A 21,070-nucleotide genomic window follows, 5' to 3' on the forward strand; every position below is an offset into this window, starting at 1 on the left:
TCCTCGCCTCGGTCACTGGTCCACCAGCAGGTCAGAGTGCATGCTGTGCCTCTGGGCCAAGGCCTTGCTCTTCAGACGATGGCTGGCTGCCCGCTTATCCAAACAAGCTGTTTCTCTGGCTTCTTGGGGGCTGGCCTCGTGCTTGAAATGTCTCATCAAACCCTTGGAGTTTTCCGTGGACAGAGGCTTAGAGAAGCCATGACGTTCCCAACGGGAATGGTGTCCCTCCCAAGGAGGCAAAAAGTGGCTCTTGGATAGAGGAGGAAAAAAACGTATCCCCCCTTTGTTAAAATTCATGTATGTCTACGTACAAGACAGACAGACATGCGACATAAACATGGACATACACGTATGTGGTTGCCGGGTGCCATGGAGTCAGTTCCGACTCCCAGCGACCCGTGTACGACACACCGCCTGGTCCGGCGCATTCCTCACCATTGAGCTTCTGCCTGAGCCCGTTGTCCATCTCGCCAAGGACCTTCCTCTGTTTCGCTGCCCAAGCACGATGCCCTTCTCCAGGGACTGGGCTCTCCTGACAGCGTGTCCAAAGTACACGCCATGAGCTCCCGCCATCCTTACCGCTCAGGAGCACTCTGGCTGGCCTTCTTTGGAGACAGATGTGTTTGTCCTTTTGGCAGCCCCTGGTACTTTCAAGATTCTTCACCAGCTCCACAATTCAATTACACCCATTCTTCTTCGGGCTTCCTGATCCAATGCCCAACCTTCACATGCCTGTGAGGGCATTGGAAAGACCTGATTGGGGTCAGGCGCACCTTGGTCCTCAAAGGGACAGCGTTGCTTTTCAACACTTTAGGAGGTGTTGTAGCACAGATTTACCTAATGCAATGACTACTTGATAAGTATATACATACATACATAAATATAGTATATCTGTGGTATTAATGAGATATCACTGCACACTCAAAGCAAAAACCAAGCAAACAAACAAAGTCCCTGCCACTGAGTTGATGCCAACTCATGGCGACCCTATAGGACAGGATAGACCTGCCCGTGTGAGTTTCCCAGACTGTAACTCTTAGCGGTAGTAGAGAAGCCCGTCTTCCTCCCATGGAGCTGGCTGGTGGTTTCGAACTGCTGGCCTTGCAGGTAGTAGCCCAACATGGAACCTCTACACCACCAGGGCCAGAACAGCTAGGTTAAACACAATGACCATACCTACTACCAGCAGGGTGGAGGAGAATTTGGAGTCCCTACACCTCCCTGGGGGGAAGTGGGAGGACATAAAACTCCTCAGCCACTCTGGAAAACAGCTGGGCAGTTTCTTCACGAACTACACATCCCACTGCCCTGCGGCCTAGCACGGGCAGACATTTGTAGGGTTTTTGGTTTTTTGTTTATTTTTAAAGTTATCCCTTTATTATTTATTTATTTTAAATAATTTTATTGGGGGCTCATACAGCTCTTATCACAATCCATACATGCATCCACTGTGTCAAGCACATTTGTACATTTGTTACCATCATCATTTTCAAAACATTTTCATTCTACTTGAGCCCTTGGTATCAGCTCCTCATTTTTTCTCTCTCTCCCACCCTCCCTCATGAACACTTGATAATTTATAAATTATTATTTTCATGTCTTACACTGACCGATGTCTCCCTTCACTCATTTTCTGTTGTCCATCCTCCTGGGAGGGGGTTATATGTAGATCCTTGTGGTTGCTTCCCCCTTTTTCCCCCACTTTCCCCTTCCCCTCCTGGTATCACTACTCTCATTATTGGTCCTGAGGGGTTTATTTGTCCTGGATTCCCTGTGTTGCAGGCTCTTATTTGTAGCAGTGTACATGCTCTGGTCTAGTCGGATATGTAAGGTAGAATTGGAATCATGATAATGGGGGTGAGGAAGCATTAAAGAACTAGAGAAAAGTTGTATGTTTCATCAGTGCTATACTGTGCCCTGACTGGCTCATCTCTTCCTTGTGACCTTTCTGAAAGGGGATGTCCAGTTGTCTACAGATGGGTTTTGGGCCTCCACTCCGCACTCCCTCTCATTCACATTGTGATTTTTTGCTCTGGGTCTTTGATGCCTGATACCTGATCTCATCAACACCTCATTATCACGCAGGCTGGTGTGCTTCTTCCATGTGGGCTTTGTTGCTTCTCAGCAAGATGGCCACTTGTTTATCTTCAAGCCTTGAAGATCCCAGGCGCTATATCTTTTGACAGCCGGACACCATCAGCTTTCTTCACCACATTTGCTTAGCACTCACTTTGTCTTCAGCGATCGTGTTGGGAAGATGAGCATCATGGAATTCCAGGTTATTAGACAAAGTGTTTTTGCATTGAGGGAGTACTTGAGTAGAGGTCTTCTGCTACTTTAATTAATACTTAACATATAAATAGATCTATTTACCTATCCTTATATCTAAATATATTTTCATATGTACATGCATGTATTTAGATCTCTGTAAGTGCCCTTTGCCTCCTAATTCTTTCCTCTATTTACTTTTACTTTCCTCTTGTCCCACTATCATGTTCGGCCTTCACTCGGATTTCAGTAATTCCTCTCAGTTACATCGCCCTTGATTAAGCCCTACTTGGCATCCTACACCCTCCTCGCCATGTTCTTTTTTAAAAATCATTTTATTGGGGGCTCGTACAGCTCTCACCACAATAGATACATCCATCCATTGTGTCAACCACATTTGTACATATGTTGCCATCATCAGTCTCAAAACATTTTCTTTCTACTTGAGCCCTTGGTATCAGCTCATTCCCCCTCACCCCACCCCCAGACATTTGTTTTTATGGTTATTGGTGCCACCCAGGGCCTCCAGCTCCCAGTGACCAGGGTGACAGGGGAGACCCGATCCATGCACTTTTCCAGGCTTCCATCTCCACGGGAGCTGCTCACTAGAGCTTTTCCCGGCCGCACTGAGGAAGTCCAAGCTCCGAGCGCATTATAGGCATTACTCGGACCAATGACACGTACATTCCTGGCAGCTGCCTTCCTAACAGCTGGACTGATGTCAGCCCATGCATCCCTCAACAGATGAACCATCCCACGAGCCGGGGAGCGTCCCATCCCATGGGACATCGATGCCAAATAATGAACCACAAAAGCAGACCCACTGCCATCACGTGGATTCCAGTTCAGAGTGACCCTCTCTAGGATTTCTGAGACTTTGTCACTCTTGACAGGAGCCGCGGGCCTCATCTTTCCCTCTAGGAGCAGCTGGTGGGTTTGAACCGCTGACCGTGAGAGGTTCGAGGCGCAGTGCTTCCCCAACAGCACCACTAGGGCTCCCTGTACCACGGAAGAGTATTCAGCAAGCAAAAGGCGGGAGCTATGGAGACCCTGAACACCTTGGGTGGATCAGAAGGGAATTCTGGGGTGGGGAGGGGAAGGCCATGCCAGAAGATCCCAAATGTCTGGTTCCGTTCATCGAACGTTCTCAAAGGACTCGCTTCTAGAGACGGGCACCCGGTGAGTGGTTGCCAGGGGTTAGAGCTGACGGGAGGAGGGGTGGAGGGGACCAGGGACTGTCTTTGCTGGTGGCGGCACAGTTCTGTATCTCGGCTAAAGGTAGGGTGCACGCCTGAGTCTGCCCGAGTGACAACATGGCAGAGAGCAAGGCACACTCCTTGGGCCAAGGCCACATCTCCGGGTTTCCCACAGTGTGCTGTAGTTGACCAAGACAGAACCGCCGAGGGAAAGGCGCCAAAGGCTGTACGGACTCTCTCTGTGCAGCTGTCCTCGGATCTCTAATGATTCCAGATAGCAGGGGGTGTTGTTTTTAATTCATGGGGTGCAGAGACTGGGGCGGGGGGTGGGGGTGTTCTAAAAAGGCTTTGAGCGAGGTGGATCGTGGAGAAAAGGTGAGGGAGGAGGGGCTGGTTAGGATATCGGCCTTTCTTAAAGATTCAAAACCCGACACCTTCCCCCATATGTTAGCACCAAGTGAGGTGATGGTAATATTAAAAGAATAGGCAATATGGTCTCAAACTAATAAAAATATACATGCTAATGTTCTGCACACTCATATGTGCATAGAAAAAAGAATAAGACGACGCAGCCAAGTGTGAACAGTGATGGATCTCGTCGTTCGCCACCTAGCAGGGGTTGTGCCAAGCCCTGTGCTCTGATGGAGTAGCCTTGGGACGACCTGCCTGAGCCCTGTGGCCACCCAGTGGGGCGGACACTGTGGTGGTTGCCAGGTGCTGCTGCATGGGTTCCTGCGCACACCAGAACGAACATGCACAGTCCTGCACCTTCTCACGACTGCTGCTGCGGCTGAGCCCATTGTGGCAGCCCCTGTGTCCTTCACCTCGAGAGGCCTCCTCTTCTCCACTGCCCCTCCTTTACCAACCATGACACCCTTGTCCAGGGACCGGGCTCTCCCGAGAACATGGCCAAAGGAGATGAGCCGGAGTCTCGCCATCCTTACCTCCAAGGAGTATACTCCGGTTCTAACTTCTTCCAAGATGTCTTTATTCTTTGGCAGCCCGTGGTATTTTCGATATTCTTCAACGGGATTGTAATTCAGCAGTCAGGAAATCAAAAACATACAAGTATTGCGCATTGGGCACATCCGGCGGCACACGTGACCTCTTTAACGTGGTAAAGGACAAAGACGTCACTTTGAGGACTAAGGTGAGCCTGACCCAAGCATGGCATGTTACCTGGGAAAGCTGGACCGCGAATAAGGATCATTGGCAAGATGGGCAGTATTATTATTCCCCTTTACACCTGGGAAACTGAGGATCAGAAAATTCTTCAAACCCGCCCTGGGTCATCTGCTAGGTAAATGGCAGAGCTAGGATTCAAACCCTGGCTAGAATATATGCTTTTTATTTTCTTCCATAGGTTTTTTTTTCCAAAGCTATGTATTTAAAATTTTTTACAAAACAACCTTATCACCTTCAAAATACTCTCCATTACACTTAATACATTCATCAAATCTGCGATTCCACTTATGGAAACACTTTTCAAACTCATCTATTTGGATGGCTGACAGCACCTCCATCATTTTTTCCTTCACCTCTTCTACGTCATCAAATCTTTCATGTCTCTCTTCATCTAAGGAAACAAAAAGAATTTGGACATGGAGCGAAGCCAGGTGAGCTTCCATAGGTTTTGTGTATGTGCAGTGTGCCTTTCAATTGTTATAGGGAACACTTAATCTTTCTAGCACCTGGAAAAGACACAATAAATACTCAGAGGGCTGGGCCAGGTTACATACATACACATAAGTTGTATATGCAACATAGCATGTCTTCAGGCCGCCTCAGCCTCGGTGGGTTGGTTTGCAGTTGGAGCGCCTGTCACTCCCGAGCAGCTGTTCCTTATGTGGACCCTACAGGTGCCTGTAAGGACAGCAGTTCAAGACCACCAGCCACTCTGCAGGAGAAAGATGAGGCTGTCTGCTCCCATAAAGATGCTCTGCCTGGGAAACCCTGTGCAGGGTCGCTGTGAGTCAGCGTGGACCGGGTGGCAGTGGGTCAGTGTGTGCCAGGCACTGGGCTCAGTGCTTTGCCTAAGAGATCTCCCTTGATTCTCACCCCAACGTCATGCTTTCAGGATCATAACACCCATCTTACAGGCCAGAACATTGAGACTGAGGGTAAGTAGCTTGTCCAAACCTCACCTCTTGACGGTAGAGAGAGCTGGCCTGGAACCCCGGTGGATTGGACACCACAGCCTGAGGAGCAGACCCTGGAGATGCATCACCTCCCCAAGCCAACCAGGGTCTGTCTGCTCTCTGGGCATCCTTATCCCCACAGTTAGTTACCAGGCAGCCCAAGGAGACTTAGCGTGTGAGCCCACCCAAGCACCAAGGTGATCGCCATAGTGTTGTGGGCAGGAAGGGGGTCCAGGCATCTGGCTGAACATTAGTGCATGCGCACACACACTGTAAATCAAGCCAGTTGCCATCGAGCCCTTTGGGTCACATGGCAGCCTCACATAGTCAGTCAGAGTTGGGGCTTCCTTGGATCAAATACTAGAAGGTGTTACTCAAACAGACTCGCTGTCGTTGAGTCCATTCTAGCTCATAGCAACCCTAGAGGGCTGGGAATAACTGTCCCTTTGGATTTCAAGACTGTACGTCTTTATGGGAGTAGAAAACCTCATCTTTGTCCCATGGGGCTGCTGGTGGTTTCAAACTGCTGACCTTGCCATTAGCAGCCCAACACATAACCACTAGGCCACCAGCAGTCCTAGAAAGTGTTCAGTGCTTTGGAAACACAGGGTGTGGAGGGGAAGGAGCAAGCAGTCCCTTGGGGGATAAGGCACTGGGATTCCGTTCTGACGACTGTGTTATCAATCGGCTCTGACCTAAGTCAAATACCTTTTTTTTTTTAACCTTTCACGATGACGGCCTTGTAGTATGGGTATCTTTATAAACCATCATGCTGGGAGTCTGGAAGGGAGCTTCTGGGAAGGACAGCATCAGCACAGTGCGTGCTGCAACGGTGTTCGAGCACGATGAGGAGATAGTCATAGGGGGAGGGGGCAGGGGGGCGGGGAGAGGCTGAGGGTCTCGGTGCATTTCACGGAAGCGGAACACTTCCTAAGCCAGGACTACCTGCACATTGGCCTCTGCTGGTCTGTGCGCAGCCCCATGCTTTTCAATGCGCGTTGATTGCAGGCAAATGTATTCACAGTATACATTCATAGACATAGATACTCTTTGGGAGAGAGATATATAACACAAATGATCGTACTCTTCCTTTTGTTCTGAGGCTGCTTCGTTCTCTTCAAAACATACCTGCTCACCACTCCTCCGTTGGCCGGAGCTGCGCAGGGTGGCAGTGGGTGGCAGCATGCCCTTTATTTATTTAGCAAGCCCTCCAGGGATGGGCAGTTAGATTATTCCCAAATCTGAGAAGTTTGTGTTTGCAGGGGGGCAACCAGGGAGTTGGGGTGTGGGAACGGGCATCTTAGACGGCCTGGCTGAGCAGTGGGTGGGGGTCACAGATGCCCTGGATGCTCAGAAGGCCCCTGAGAGGGCACCTCACCGCACCCTGCACCCACGCTCAGGCCTGCACTTGCTCAAGTGCACCTCATAGCCATGCCTCTCAGTACGCCAGGCCTTGCTGAGCTGCAGAGCGTGCTCACGGAGGAGGGTTCAGACGCATGCTATAGGGAATCGGCGGATACACCGCAGGGCCCTCGAGATGAAGGGTGCTTTGTCCCCTGGAGGTTGCCCAGAAGGCCCCACCCTCTTATGCAGAGCTGCCCACCATTCCCTCCATGCTCCGTGGAAACCCCTGGCCCAGGCTGTGCGGCTCCCTCGAGTGACCTGGGCTTTCTCTGCCCTTCTGGGTGCTGCCCAACCACCAGGCTCGTGCATAAGCATTTCTGCTTATGGCTTTGTGGGTGTCCAGCAGCCCAAGGCCCTGACCCTCCTCGCAGTTGCGCACACACACACACACACACACACACAAACACACTGCTGTCCTAATGGACCATGGGCTGAGGCGGCTCATTACCAACCGCAGCCAATACAATCGAGCACCAATAATCAACCCTAATCTATTTGTGCCCCGGGCGGACCAGCGGACCCCGGCCTTGACAGCACCTCCTGCTCCCCTGCTTCAGCTCATTGTTTGCCAGTGACTCTGGGCCGCCTCCAAGCCGGCTGGTGCTCATTTAGGGAAGGAAAATTCAGTGGCCCACACAAAAACGGCTTTATTAAAGTGCAAAAATATTCCGCCAACTGTATTCCCACCATCTGCTTTCTTTGTGATTCTTCTGAAAAGCTGCAATTCTGTGCACCTCCCTGTCCTTTGTCCTTTAAAGGCTGCCAGAGCAAACCCGTTACCGTTCTTAACCTCATGTCCCTGCTGGGTAATATGGGGTGCCCCTACCCTACCCACCACCACCAGGCAGGTGAGCCAGTTTAAAGGCCACCACTGTGCAGTGGCTGGGAGCGGATCTCGCAGGGACCCTGGACAGAGGACAGCAGACCCTGTTCACGTTGCCTCGCCAAGTCTCCATGTCAACATCTGGAAAATGGGGACACAGCGCCCGCCTCGGAAAGTCACTGCACAGATTAGCATCTGCGACCCACCAAGGCTGTGAAGCCCTGCCCAGTCTCCCCTCCCAGCCCCCCACTCAACACAGCTTGTCTGAACGCTGCTCCTCGATCTTCAAAGGCCGCCTGTGCACCACAGACCTCTGACCCTGGGGGTCGCGAACCATTAAGCCTTCCACTAGTAACTGAAAGGTGGGAGTGCGGCACATCCGGAGCCACATCAGAGGAAAGGCCTGGAGAAGCCTGCAGGACGCAGTTCTACTCTGAGCGCGTAGGGGGCGCCATGGGTTGAAGTGGACTCAATGGAAATGGCCTTGGTTTAATAGCTGGGTGTCCTCTCTGCCTGGAATGTTCTTCGCCCTTCCTCCCCTCTCTGCCTCACTGCCACCTGTCCCCAGTGTAGGATCATAGGACCACTCAGTTCACCACTCCCAGGGGCCAGGGTAAGTAGAATCACATGGGGGGTCTGGGGATAGCAGGTGTGAGCCCTGGGGTCAGACAGCATTGCTGCACGGTGCTGGTCTTGACTTCACCTCTCCAAGCCCCAGCGTGTCATCTCTACAGTGGAAATTACAAGAGTGGCATCTTCCTCAGAGAAGTCCTCTCAGGATGGGGGACAGGGGGGGGGGGCTAACTAACACCTCACAGTTTGGGGCTGCAGTAAGTGTTCACCGAGTGGTCATTTCTGTACCAAGGAGGGGAGGGCCTTCAGGGATCGCAGGGCGCCTCTGTGTCTAAGAGATGGGGACGCTGATGTTGAGAGTGGGCCACCTGGTGCAGGGCTCACCTTCTAATGACGAGGAAGGCTGTCCTTCCTGGGCTCGTTAGCCCTGTAAGGAAGCCGACGCCTCCATTCTACAGGTGAAGAGACTGAGGCCCAGAGAGATCAGTCAGCTACTCGGTGGCAGGGGAGAGGCCCCTTGGCTTTCCCAGCTAATCCTCCTGGCCGCACTCTGGGCTTGGAGGAGGGGAGGAGGGCAGGGCCTCATGTGCAAGATGTAAATGCGTGAGTGTCCATGACCCTTGGGAGGTTCGTTGGCGTTATTTGTGGCACTTTAGTCACAAGGGAAAGTGTGTGCCTGCACCTGTCCCGATGGCTCAGGTGAGGAATGTTTGCTTTCCTTTGTCTCCTTTCCTTTGTCTTCTTTGCTTTAAGGGCATCCACGTACCTCATTAATGGTGTGCCATCGGATACCTTGCAATGCCACACCACCTGACCCTCATCTACGAATTCGAAAGGGACACGCTTCTCTTTTCTCTTTTTGCATCTCCATACCCTCTTGCCGAGAAGGAATTACACCCAGCTTCATGTACAGGCTTGGTTAAGTTGCAAAGCTCAGGTTGTTATGCAAAAAAACCCAGCATTATGCAGGGATGGAGAACTACATCATAACTGCATCATGACATCACTGCCGAATCGGATCGCTATCTAACTGCCAAACCACCGGGCTTCCGGGCCAGCCAAGTTGACAGGGAACCAGCACAGCCCCAGCCGCCTTCCTCTGGCCTCCCACCCCGGCGTTTCTTCCTGCCAGACAGGCATCTTTTAATGAACCAAATAGAGAGTCTTTTCCCAGCCCCACACACTATTGCCGCAAACGTGACGTGTTGGCTAACAGGACAGTTGACAAGTGCGGAGGAGGCGTGTTATAGATGGGGGGGGGGGGGACGACTAGGCATTTAGGTGAATGCTTGTGACTCCTTAAAGCAGAAGGACCAGAAGCAGTGAGGCTGGGCTAGGGGGAGATGGGAGAAGCCTGCTCATCTCCACTCTCAGAGCCCTTCCCCATGCCTGCTGGCCGCGTCAGGGGCCGCTCACCTCCGCACTCCCAGAGGGTGGCAGCTGGCCCCTGCCCAGGTTAGCTTCCAGCCCAGACTGAGGCTGGGACATTCGGACCAGACCTCTCTGACTGCCCGGGGAGAGAAGCACCAGGCACAGAGGGAAGCAGGGAGCAGATGGAGCTCCCTTGAGATGTGACTTCCTCAGGATGTCCGTCTGTCCACCCACCCAACTGGCTCTGGAACTCGGGAGAGAAAAGAGAACAGCTGGTCCTTCCCCCGGGGGAGCTGTCCACACATAGAGTGGCGACAGTCCACACAGATCCCCCTTCCACCTGGACGGGGCGTACAATGGACACTGTAACACATGCACCACAACCAGGTTCTACACGGAGCAGACACGGATTCTCTCATGGTCCTAGTGCAAAGAAGTTCACAGGGATGTTTTCCTTGTGGGTGGCCCTGGTCCCTGTCTCTCCCAATCCACACTGGCTTGACTCTTTGTCTATGTGTCCCCCTTTAATTCAGTGAGGTGGCTAGGACCTGCCTGCCCTGACGTGGGCTCGCTGATGTAACAGAGACCGTATTTTCTCACTGGGTGACATCCCCAGGAGTTAGGCAGCCGAGACTTAGTTCAACCCTAAGAGAGCCCCGGTGGCCTAGTGGGGTATCAGTTATGCTGCTAAGCACCAGGTGGGCAATTCAAAACCGCCAGCTGCTGTGTGGGAGGAAGATGAGACTGGTCCACCAACTCTAATAAAAGATGGGATTTATGCTTCAAAACATCATAGACTCCACTCTGCCCGCATAGTGGCTAGCTGCCTTTGCAAGCCATCGGTTGATCAAGCCCCAAACCAAAGGACACTCACTGCCGTTGAGTCGATTCTGACTCCTAGCTACCCTGTGGGACAGAGTAGACCTGCCCCCGTGGGTTTCTGAGACTGTGGAACAGCTCGTGGATTCAAACTGCTGACCTTGAGGCCCCCTGTGTCACCACTACCCCTCCAAGGACCGGAAGTTGCTATCAAGTCCACTGCACTGACAAGCTTACGTTTGTTTTCTAACGGCATCTACATACATTAGGGGAAAGGGAGTGTGACAGGTGAGCGGTAGATGATAAATCATAGTCAGCCCATCAAGGATGCTTGGGAGTGTGTGGAGCTGTGGGGCCCTCAGCAGGGCCCTCTGCCTCCCGGCGGGGAGGGGAATGATGAAGAGGAGGTGGCACCCTCCCTCTTACCTGCTAGCGGCCAAGGTCCCAGGCAGAGAGCACTGGCCTGCTTTTCAGGTGACTACCTGGGAGACTGGTGAGCCCCACCCCCCTCTCAACCCATCCCTATCAGGCTGACCTTGGTGGTGGTGATGGTGACGGTGATGGGGGGGGGGGGGGGGGGGGCCGGGCCCACGGGGGGGGGGGGGGAGGGACCTGCTTCCTGATGCAGGAGCTGGGGCAGGCGTTGACAATGGCTCAACACCTAACAGCAGCTCTGCCCCAGAGCTGCCAACAACAGCGCGCTGCTTTTGGGGGCGTGCGAATGGCTTCGCCAAGAATGTTCTCTGTGACAAACACCTGCGTGTTGTGCCCTGATCTTGCCCCTGTGCCCCCACCTGCCCCCTACCCCCTCCTTTGTCACTCATGGTTTTACTGAGAACTCGGCTCCCACATGGCCTCTTCGGAGATGAGAAAAGCCCCACCTTGCACCCCACTTCCTCCCCCTCCCCCATTGCTCTGTTTTGGGGTTTCTTCGAAGAGCTTATCCACAGCTGGCATGACTAATTTGTCCACCCACTTGCCTCCTCCCTGCCAGGGAACAGGGTCACCCCCAGGGAGCCCTGCCCCTTCCTCACAGCATCTCCCTTGATATAAGTGACGTGTCCCGGGTTGCATAGCAAAGCAGCCACCAGGCTGGTATCCGGCCCCTGTGCCATCCCACCAGGGAAGCCTGGTGGCCCAGGGGCTACAAGCCTCAAAGTCAACCATTCCATTCAGACTCCTAGCAACCCCCGAGGTCAGGGTAGACCCGCCCCCGGTGGGTTTCCAAGACGTCACTCTTTACAGACTGTGCTCTATAGGAGCAGAAAGCCTGTCTGTCTCCCTCAGAGGAGCAGGCAGTCACCAACTGCTGGCCTTGTGGTTAGTAGCCCAACATGTAACCCCTATGCCGCAGGGGCTCCTGATGCCAAAGTCAAGGGACCACAGTGACTTGAAAATTCCAATTCGCTTCCTCGCGCACATCTTCCCACCCCAAGTCCCTAGCAGGCCCAGGGCTCTGGGGGCAATGGCGTTGGGCAGTTCAGATACAGTATATCTCTCTGCTGCCACGTCCACTCTCTAGAGGGCAGGGAGCCTGTCTGCCCGGCTCACCAATGCCCCAACACTCAGGACGGGCAGTGACTGCCTCGCACGAAGCCTGTGGCCGAGAGGCCCTGCTCTACTCTGTTTCACACCCTCCCTCTCCTGTCCCTCAGGGAAGGATGAAGCCAGCAGCGTGGAGGTAACGTGGCCGGATGGCAGGATGGTGAGCAGAAACGTGGCCGGCGGGGAAATGAACTCGGTGCTGGAGATCGCCTACCCCCTGGACGAGACTAACCCTCAGGACCCAGTCCCACTGGAGGTGGGCGAAGGCGCAGGCCTCTAGCCAACACTGCAGAGACAGCCATGTCACCCTCCTGCCCAAGCCCTACGGGGCTGTGCTACAGGAGAGAGAGGTCCTGCTGGGGGGAGCCTCCCAGCTGTGGCAAGGGGAGCCCAAGTGCACATAGATAGAACTGTATCCGAGCTAGGCCTCCTCCCCACCACCTCCTGTTCTCAGTACAAGGGAGGGGGTCATGGAAGGGAGGGGCTAGCGCAGGCCCAGAGCTGAGAGTTCTCCGCCTTCCGAGAACTGGGTGACTCTGCAGCTGACAAGGAGGGGACCTGAGATGGAACCTTCTCCACTCACCGGTATCTCTGTTTTCACCCATCCTGCAGTGTGGCCAAGGATTCTCCCAGCAGGAAACTGGCCATTGCATGGGTGAGTTGCCCTCGGGCACCAAAGGGTGGGACCGAGGCCAGGTGCTCCCCAGATCGGCAGCCAGAGCCCTGGCAAGGCTGAGTTGCAGACCAGGGGCTGGAGAGGCGGGTGGGGAGTGTGCCGTCCCTGGAGTTCCAGATGCCAAGGCTCCCACCGTGACTCACCAAGGTGGGTGGGATGGTAGCAGCCGGTGGTGGCTGACTCACTGCCGTCTTGGGCTTGGCAGCGCCTCCTTGCCGGGAAGGCAGAGAATGAGTGGGGCACGGGGCCTTGGGCTTCAGGGTGCACGCCCAGCCACCAGCAGAGCCAGCAGGGAAGCCACTAGCACAGGACTGGCCGCCAAGGCTGGCTGTCACTAGGGAGCGTTGGATCAAACAGGGAGTAGGGGAGGTGCCGCCGCGTGTGCAGTGGACAGAGGGGGTCTCTGGTGGGGAGGGCTGTGCTCTGCTACCAGGACGGCAGCTCTGAAAGCCACAGAGTCCAGGGAAGGAAAAGAATCGTGTGGGGACAGCTTAGCCACCAGGAGCCCTTCGACCCAATGGCCTGCGTTCCAGAAAGCAGGCAGGGCAAGGCCAACCCACCTTCCCTTCGATGAGTGGGTGCTGGAACGAACCGGGGTCTGCAAAAGCAGATACCTGATTTTTAATGGAGGGGCGAGGTGCTGAGTAATTTTTTATTTTTTTCTGAAAAGGGGGCAGAAGGCCCAGTAAGTGTGGGAATCGATGTTTCAGCCCACAGGTGGGGAGCCTTTTACCTGCCTGGGAGCATTCAAAGCCCCTACTGGTCACACACTGGATTAGTTCACCCCTAAAATGACGGCTTCTCTTTGGTGAGGCATGGGAGGTGAGCCGGTCTCAATGATCTGTTGGGCCTTCTGCGGCCGAGGGCCTGACGTTCCCCACTCCGGCTTCAACCCTCAGGTTCTAGACAGATGGTCGGGAGGGCCTTCGAGGTGCACCACGGGGCTGAGAGCTGATGGAGGAGAAAGACCCGGAAAGGTGTGAGGGGAGAGAGAGCTTTGCTGGCAGAGGGGGTAGCAGAGCAGAGGCTGGTAGAAGGAAGGGAGCCCGGGGCCCGCAGAGGTAGCAGGAGACGGAGTCAAGCACAGGTGAGCTCCAGGGCTGGTAAGGAACCAGGATTCTGTTCTTAGGACCATTAGGAGCAGGGGGAATCACAGGACACGATCCGTGTTCTTAAAAGGTCTCTGGCTGCAGCCTTTTCCAGTGGGTCGGGAAGAGGGGAGGCCAAGAGACCCGGCAGGAGGCCTCTGCAGACATTGACGAGGGGCGGAGGGGTGGCCAAGGAGTGGGAGGTGGACAGACAGAGGGGCTCTGTGGGAGAATGGACACGGCCTGCTGTCTAATAAGGAGCCCTGGTGGTGCTAGGGATGAGGCATTGGGCTGCCAACCACAAGGTGCACAGTTCAAAGCCACCGGCTGTTTTAAGGGTGGGGGGAGGGGCGGGTGATGAGAGGGACCGTCTCGGGTGCCCTTCGGTGAGGTCGTTATGGGGCAGAGTTGACCTGATGGCGGCGGGTTGGGGTGTGGGTTGGGGGTAAGGAAAAGGGGATCCTTGGATTCTGGGTGCAAGTCGCTCTTTGTTGAGTTAGGGAGCGTGGGGGAGGGGGGAGGGAGGGCTGCAGGGAACGCCATCGGAGACGCATGGAAGCCATTCAAGCAGAGCTTTGGGGTAGGTCACTGGGGCCAACGAGACAGGAGGTTTCGAATCCTGTAGGCCCAGGGACTGGCCAAGAGAAAGCGCGGTGAAGGGGAAGGAGGCCAGGCAAGCTGAGCCTGCCAGCCCAGAGAGGGCACCTGCAGGAGGAGTCAGCCTTGGAAACGGAAGTGAGGAAAACTGAGGCCTAAAGTCACCTGAACTAGAACCCACCACCCACGGTCACCCCCCTCCCAGCTGAGACTGAGTGGCTCCCCTGGCTCGCCTTGCAGACACCAACGAGTGCATCCAGTTCCCGTTCGTGTGCCCTAGAGACAAGCCCGTGTGCGTCAACACCTACGGGAGCTACAGGTGCCGGACCAACAAGCGCTGCTCTCAGGGCTACGAGCCCAACGAGGATGGCACGGCTTGTGTGGGTGAGTGGGGCCCCCGCCACCCGCCTGCAGCCAAGGGACGGTCCCTTCCCCCGGGCAGCCCTGGGGAGGCCCCCGGCCAAGGTGCCCAGGCCTGGCCATCTCCTGACTGACTGGAGTCTCCTTAGATCCTCCCTCTGGGTCTCCTGAGCTACTGTGTCCCAGCCAAGGCTCCCTTCCGCCTCCTTCCTGTCCATTCCCCAGTTCCTGGAATAAATGCTGTTTCAGGGCAGCCTGCCTTTTCCTATCTGGAATACCAATGTGCCCCGGTGGTCTGAATTTCTGAACCGTGTTTGTCTTTTTTCCTCTGCCCCCGCCCCGCCCACCCTCTTTCTCTGCCCCCCCCCCCTTTTGTTTTGTTTGTTGTTTTTATCTCCTTCTCCATCCTTTCTGCAGCTCAAGTGGCCTTTTTAGGTGGGTACCCCTCGGCGGCATTGAGACTCTCTGAGCCTCTATCTTGGGCCTCCCATCTTTCTTTAGGCCTTGGACTTTGCCTTCCGTTATATGCACTTTAAATCCCATCAATAAAAAAGGAGAAAAAACAAAAAGCCTAAACTAAACAAACAACTTCTGTGGAACACTAAATCTCTCTCCCGCTGCCTGTCTCTCTCCACACCCGGTATCTTCTGCTGCTGCGGCTCCCCTCTTGAGTGGCCAGCAGGGGTGGCCATCTTTGAAAAGGGACACGAGAGAGCTACTGACACTTAGCGGCTTGCGAAGGCTTTCTTTGCATGGTTTTATGTTTTCGTTGTTTTGAGAGAACAGAAAAGGAAAGCCTCACCCAAGCCCCAGTCAGCCTCCCCAGCCATCCAGAAGCGTCAAGGCAGCCCTCTTTCTGTACCCTCCAGCGTCCTGAGCGGCTTAGTCTGCCCTTAACAAAGATGGCTCCTCCGCGCCGCTCGCTGGGTTGATTTCTCAATGTAGCCTGTGCCTGCTGGCTTCACCTGTGCTGTCCCTGCTTTGTGCCCCTGACTCCTTGTGCGAGAGAAAGCCATAGGGGGGTTGGTGGGAGATGCTGGGGGCGGGGGGAAGGGGGCTCTTTGGGAGTACTCAAGATAAAAATGTTAAAGTCTGAATTTGCTAAGTCTTCCGGTCTCTCTCCTGGAGAAATGATGCCAATAAACGCTCTGCTGGATGGTAGTGCCTAGCTGATGGGGGTGGGGGCGGCGTGGGGGACGTCTGGGTCAAGAGGGTGCTGCGTGGACACAGCCCTTCCAATGAGTGACACGTGGAAAGCTAATCACCATACGGGGGAATGCCCACCGCCGGGCATGCACAGTGGCGTGGGGGCGTGGGGGCGGGGCGGTTGTTCACATGGGGGAAACAGGGTTGGGGCCAGTGAGGTTCCACACAGAGCGAGGGGCAGACATGAAGGCACTTTCCACTCCGGGCCTTAGTTTCCCTAATCTAAAGAATAAGAGGGCCGGGCTGGCATACCAATGGAGATCCTGCTCTTTCTGAGACCCCTTAATCCTTGAGGCTGGATGTAGGCACGGCTCATCTCCCATCACCCAGCTCTCTTGAAAGAACCCTGCCGTGCAGGCTCCCCTGCAGCCGGCTTGGAAGCAAGGAGGCTGTGGCTTTGGGAATAACACAGCCAGCCTTGTTGTTGAAGGTTCCCACAGACCTCCCTTATAAATTGCAGGTCTATCCTTCACGGCGGGCGGGAAAAAGTCACCCCAGATATAATAAAATCACACTTAAGAAGGCAGCCAGCCTTTTAAAAACCTATTTAACAACAACAAAAAACACCCTACCGCTTTCTGATGTAATAATAATACTTCAAATAAATCACAAAATATGAATTCCTCATAGCTAGTGCACTTGTTGCTTTGTTGGGTTTTTTTTTTTTTCACACTTGGAACAGGCGCTGAAATGAAAAGTTCTAAAATAAAAACAGCTACAATTTCACCAAGAAACACAGACCAGCTGAACAATCACTCCACTCCGGGAGCCCGCCGCTGAGTGTTGACTTAGCATTAGAGGCCCAAGGGCCCTGGGGACGTGGCTCACAAAAATGAAGTGGTCTGCCCAGGGTCACAGAGCCAGCTGGTTCCCCAAGCCCAAGCTGGAGCACTTTGCCCCCAAACGGTCCGGCTCCTTTCAGCCAGATGACAGGCAGCTCTGTCACTGTTCAGGCCCGATTCCCTAGTCGTTCTGGAACATCAAAAAAGTCCAACACCCCCAGAGGCCGGGCTTCTAAGCACAGCAGGAAATGATAAGATGCAGTGCCCATTAATGGGACACGCACAACTGCCCAAGGAATAAGTGGCCGGGACAGCTAGTGAGACTCCTTGCCAAGGACTTTGGGAAACTCAGTGTGGCAGCAAACTGCAGAGGCTGCCTGGGAAATCGTAGCCATAAGCCCCTGCACACGGGGTGTCTTCTAATAGGCTGTAGCGGTGTCAGTCCACCCGGTGGGTGAGCCACATAAGCTACAAAGAGGAGTGCAGGGTGCCCCCATCTGTAAAAGCCCAGCTACAGCTTTCCGACCCAGGGCAAAGAAACACTACGTTCATTTCATGCATTCACTCACTCAGCAAATACTGGTTGAGCACGTACTATGTGCCAGGTACCGAGCCAGGCTCTGGGCATACAGTGGTAAATGAGGTGATGGGGGGTGGGATGGGGAGGAGGGGCGGGGAAAGTTTGGGAAAAAGTCTAGCTAAACGCTTGGCTTGCAGTGCGGTCACTGCATTCCTTCCTTCATTCACTTGTTCAGCAAGCAAGCATGAAGAGTCTCCTGCGTTCCCAGTAAGCGAGCCCTGCTGGCATGGTGGATACGTGTCAGGCTGCTAACCACAGGTCAGCAGTTCCAGTCCCGACAGCTCTGCAGAAGAAAGATGCAGCTTTCTGCTCCTGTAAGGATTTACAGCCTCAGAAACCCAGAGGGTCTTTGCCAGCCTAGGGATGGGAGGGAACAGAGCCACCGGCACGAGCCAGTCTCACATTCAAGGCTCCTCGACTTCCCTCTGCATCTCCTGCCCCTCTGGCTCTGAGCACAGGCCAGGCGGCCTTTGCACTAGAGCCGCTGCGTCTGCGTTCACTTAGACTCATCTGGGATCTTAAACAGAAGCAGCACGTGCCTGCAGGGGCAAAGCACGCACATCGTGAAAGGGGCCAGGAAAGGCTTACGTACTTGAGGGAGCCCGAGCCCCAGCCGAGGGGGCAGCCGGCACTTGCTCCAGCCTAGTAACAAGGTGGCCGATGCAATCAACCCATCCTACTTTTAACTGTTTTCAAGAGAAGTCACATCCTAATAAAAATAATAATATTATCATTTTTATTCTACAACAAGGAGAGATACACACTCTTCCCAGGAATGTAGCCCCTTAAATGACAATAATAGCTTCCATTGGATAAACACGGTGTGCCTGAGTGGGTGCTAAGCCCTTTACAAGAATTAACTCGCTTAATCCTCACATCAGGCCCCAGGGGAAAGTGCTATAATTACCCCAGTTCCGCAGATAAGCTAAGTGCCTGGTCCAAGGTGGCACAGCTGGAAAAACCCAGGCAGGGTTCAATCCCTCACACGTGGGCTCCCCAGTTCCTCCTCTGAACCCCACTCCTTCCTTCAGCCGGGTGAAACCCCCGGCATCAAGGGTGGGAAGAGCGGTGCAGGGGTCACTAGAGGGCCAGGGGTCCTGCCCAAGCTGCCAGAAGAGACTGGAGCGAGGAGATAGAGAGCCACGACTCACACAGCAGGCCGCTGCCAGCCCTGCTCAGGGAGGGTGCCATTTCCAAAGCCAGGAGTTAGATTATGTGTCACTCTGGCTGTATGGCCCCCCTCGCAGCGTCTGGGCATCACCCCCAGACTAGCACCACGGGACAACAGCACAAACTGCAGCCCACTCCCATGGCACAAGAGTTACTCAGCTCTCCAGACCCAGCGAGGCCAGAGGCTGAACACTCCATTTCCTCAGGGAGCAAGCTGAGTTTGTTCAGGCAGCCCGGGGCCGATAGCCTTACCCAGAGCCCGGGAGATGAGCCAGGGCCCTCCTATTCTCTCCTTCCTTCCCCGGGGTCTCTCTCCGGTGTGGGCCAGACTCCAGCCACAGCCTGTCAGGGGCTGGTGTTGCTGGTCTCCTTAGCAACTGGTGGGCAGCAAGCAGAGCACAGCTGGCTCACTCCACAGCTGCTGCCACCCGCCTCCTTAGGCTGCTCGCCCTCACATTACCCAAGAAACCGAGGTCATAAGTTCCCCAAGGCCGAGTAGCCAGTTCAGTGGCAAAGCTGTCACCCAAACCCAGGACTCTGCTGCCGAAGCCTGTGCCCTCCCACACGGTGCTCTGCCATCTCCAGGTTGTAGACACTTGGACAAATTGTTTCGCCAATCAACTAGACACTTCCATGCTTAATGGCTTGGGAAATAGGAGGGGGCTTCAAGAGTTCGTGGACTGAATTTCCATTCCACTTTTCTGAGAACCTTCTGAAGCCCCCTGCTATGAGGGAAAGTCGAAGCGTACAGCTAGGGCATCGTAGACGCCCTGCTGATCCAAAAGCTTCAGAGGCAACGCTCGTTCTTCCACATCCTCCATCCAGACCCGGGCGCTTCTGAAGGTGTGTGTCCGTCTCTACCCTTCCTGCCTCCTTCAATTGACACCACGTCCCAGCAGCCGCGTGGGCCTCCCATCCTGGTCCTTTGCAGTGTTCTTTGAGTTTGGGGAAGAAAAAGCCACCTGAAGGGGCTAGATCAGGACTGGGGGGGGGGGGCGCGGCAGTAATAAGGATGGTCCACCAAACCTTCATAGAGCAGCCCTTGTGCCGCTCACAGGACAAGCAAGCATCTCACTGAGATGCAAAACACGTTCTTGCTACTTTTCTGGCCTCTTGCTCACCAATGTGGTTTTCAGTTTTCTTAAAACTTCTCCGTGGTATGCCCCATGCACCTCCCTGTGTCCTATGAGAACATCTACCAGGATTACCCTTGGGGAGCCCTGAACCACCTTCTGAACCGACCTCTCAGCCTTGAACTTCCCTGGCCCAGCAGATCCCCTTGAAAGCCACTGTTAGGACTGGACTATTGTTTTTTAAAGCAGCCTGATGAGACGAAGACAAGTGTGTTACTGAGGGAACGCCGTTGGTGACATAAACACGGGTTGTCAGGACTCACCTCGAACACGTATCAGCCGGACCCCCAGGGCGATGCTTCCTGACTCGCCTTCACGTATGAGCGGACAACATGGGCAGAGCTTCCCTCCCTGGTAACCGCAGGCAGGCACAGGAGTTGTCCTATAAGGAAGACACTATGCTAAGCAGCGATCCGTGTGGGGATGGGAGCTGGATGCCATTTTAAATCAAGAGGCATTTGAGCTTAAAGTGGGTGAGGCATCGGGGCCTTGGTGAACACAGCTGTGAAATGGGGCGGATTCCTACCTCACAGAGTTGCTGTGAGCCAGTAACAAGATACTGTGCCACACTCACAGCCGTGCCAGGTCACCGAGCGAGCAGACGGAGCAGAGGCTACACGGGAGGTGTGAGGCTTGTGCTCTTATGGCAGCAGACCGCCAGGCCTCTCTTCCGCGTGCAGCTAGGGAGGTTCCAGATCCAAACCTTTAGGTGAGTGGCTGGGTAGAAACCGTTGGTGCCACCCAGAGATAGGGACCCCGGTACAGAAGACCCCCTCTCATCGACCCAGTTCCAACTCGTAGAAACCCTGGACCATCATGTTTCCGGGGCTGTAAATCCTTACAGGAACACACAGCCTCATGGTTCTCCCAGAGCGCAGCCATGGTCTCACCCCACTGACCTTGCTGTTAGCTGTCCAGGGCTATCCGACGCACCCACCACGGCTCCTTTAATTCCCCCAATAAAGTAGAAGCGTTTCTAAGTAGTGCAGTTCAGGATAGAGCCCAGATCTAGCCAGTGTGGACGTTTACGGGTCCCCCCTGAACATTCTGCTGTCCTCCTGGGGCACCCAGGTCACCGGGGCATCCCCAGTAGGGGAGATGCAGAGGGCCCCAGCCCCACAGAGAGCACACCAGTTTGCCGAGATGCGGCGATACCGAAAGCAGCCATAAGGGGGCAGAGCAGCGCCGCCCAGCCGGCTGAGCTGACGTCTGTGTCCCCTGGTTCTCACCGGGTGCCAACGCCAGGGTGGACAGACTGACGGCAATGAAGGAGCTGGCAGGGCGAGGGGTGCGCTGGGCTACACAGGGGAGGGGGGTCACACAGGAAGGGGTCACCAGGTC

At 54.5% G+C, this 21,070-nt stretch overlaps 1 protein-coding gene across 1 annotated transcript in view; it reads left to right on the forward strand.

Annotated features, from left to right (window-relative positions):
• Positions 1–15,893, forward strand: part of CRTAC1 (cartilage acidic protein 1) — a 149,944-nt gene extending 134,051 nt beyond the window's left edge. Inside the window, exons 12-15 of the mRNA XM_004701014.3 lie at positions 12,248–12,393; positions 12,750–12,792; positions 14,739–14,882; positions 15,276–15,893. Of these exons, the coding sequence (XP_004701071.2) occupies positions 12,248–12,393; positions 12,750–12,792; positions 14,739–14,882; positions 15,276–15,394 (452 nt within the window). The 3' untranslated portion in view covers positions 15,395–15,893. The remainder of the gene's footprint in view (positions 1–12,247; positions 12,394–12,749; positions 12,793–14,738; positions 14,883–15,275) is intronic.
• Positions 15,894–21,070: the final 5,177 nt, after the last annotated feature.

Source organism: Echinops telfairi, unplaced genomic scaffold, assembly GCF_000313985.2.
Source record: "Echinops telfairi isolate 266 unplaced genomic scaffold, ASM31398v2 ScPeMD7_70;HRSCAF=299, whole genome shotgun sequence".
Classification (NCBI taxonomy): Eukaryota; Metazoa; Chordata; class Mammalia; order Afrosoricida; family Tenrecidae; genus Echinops; species Echinops telfairi.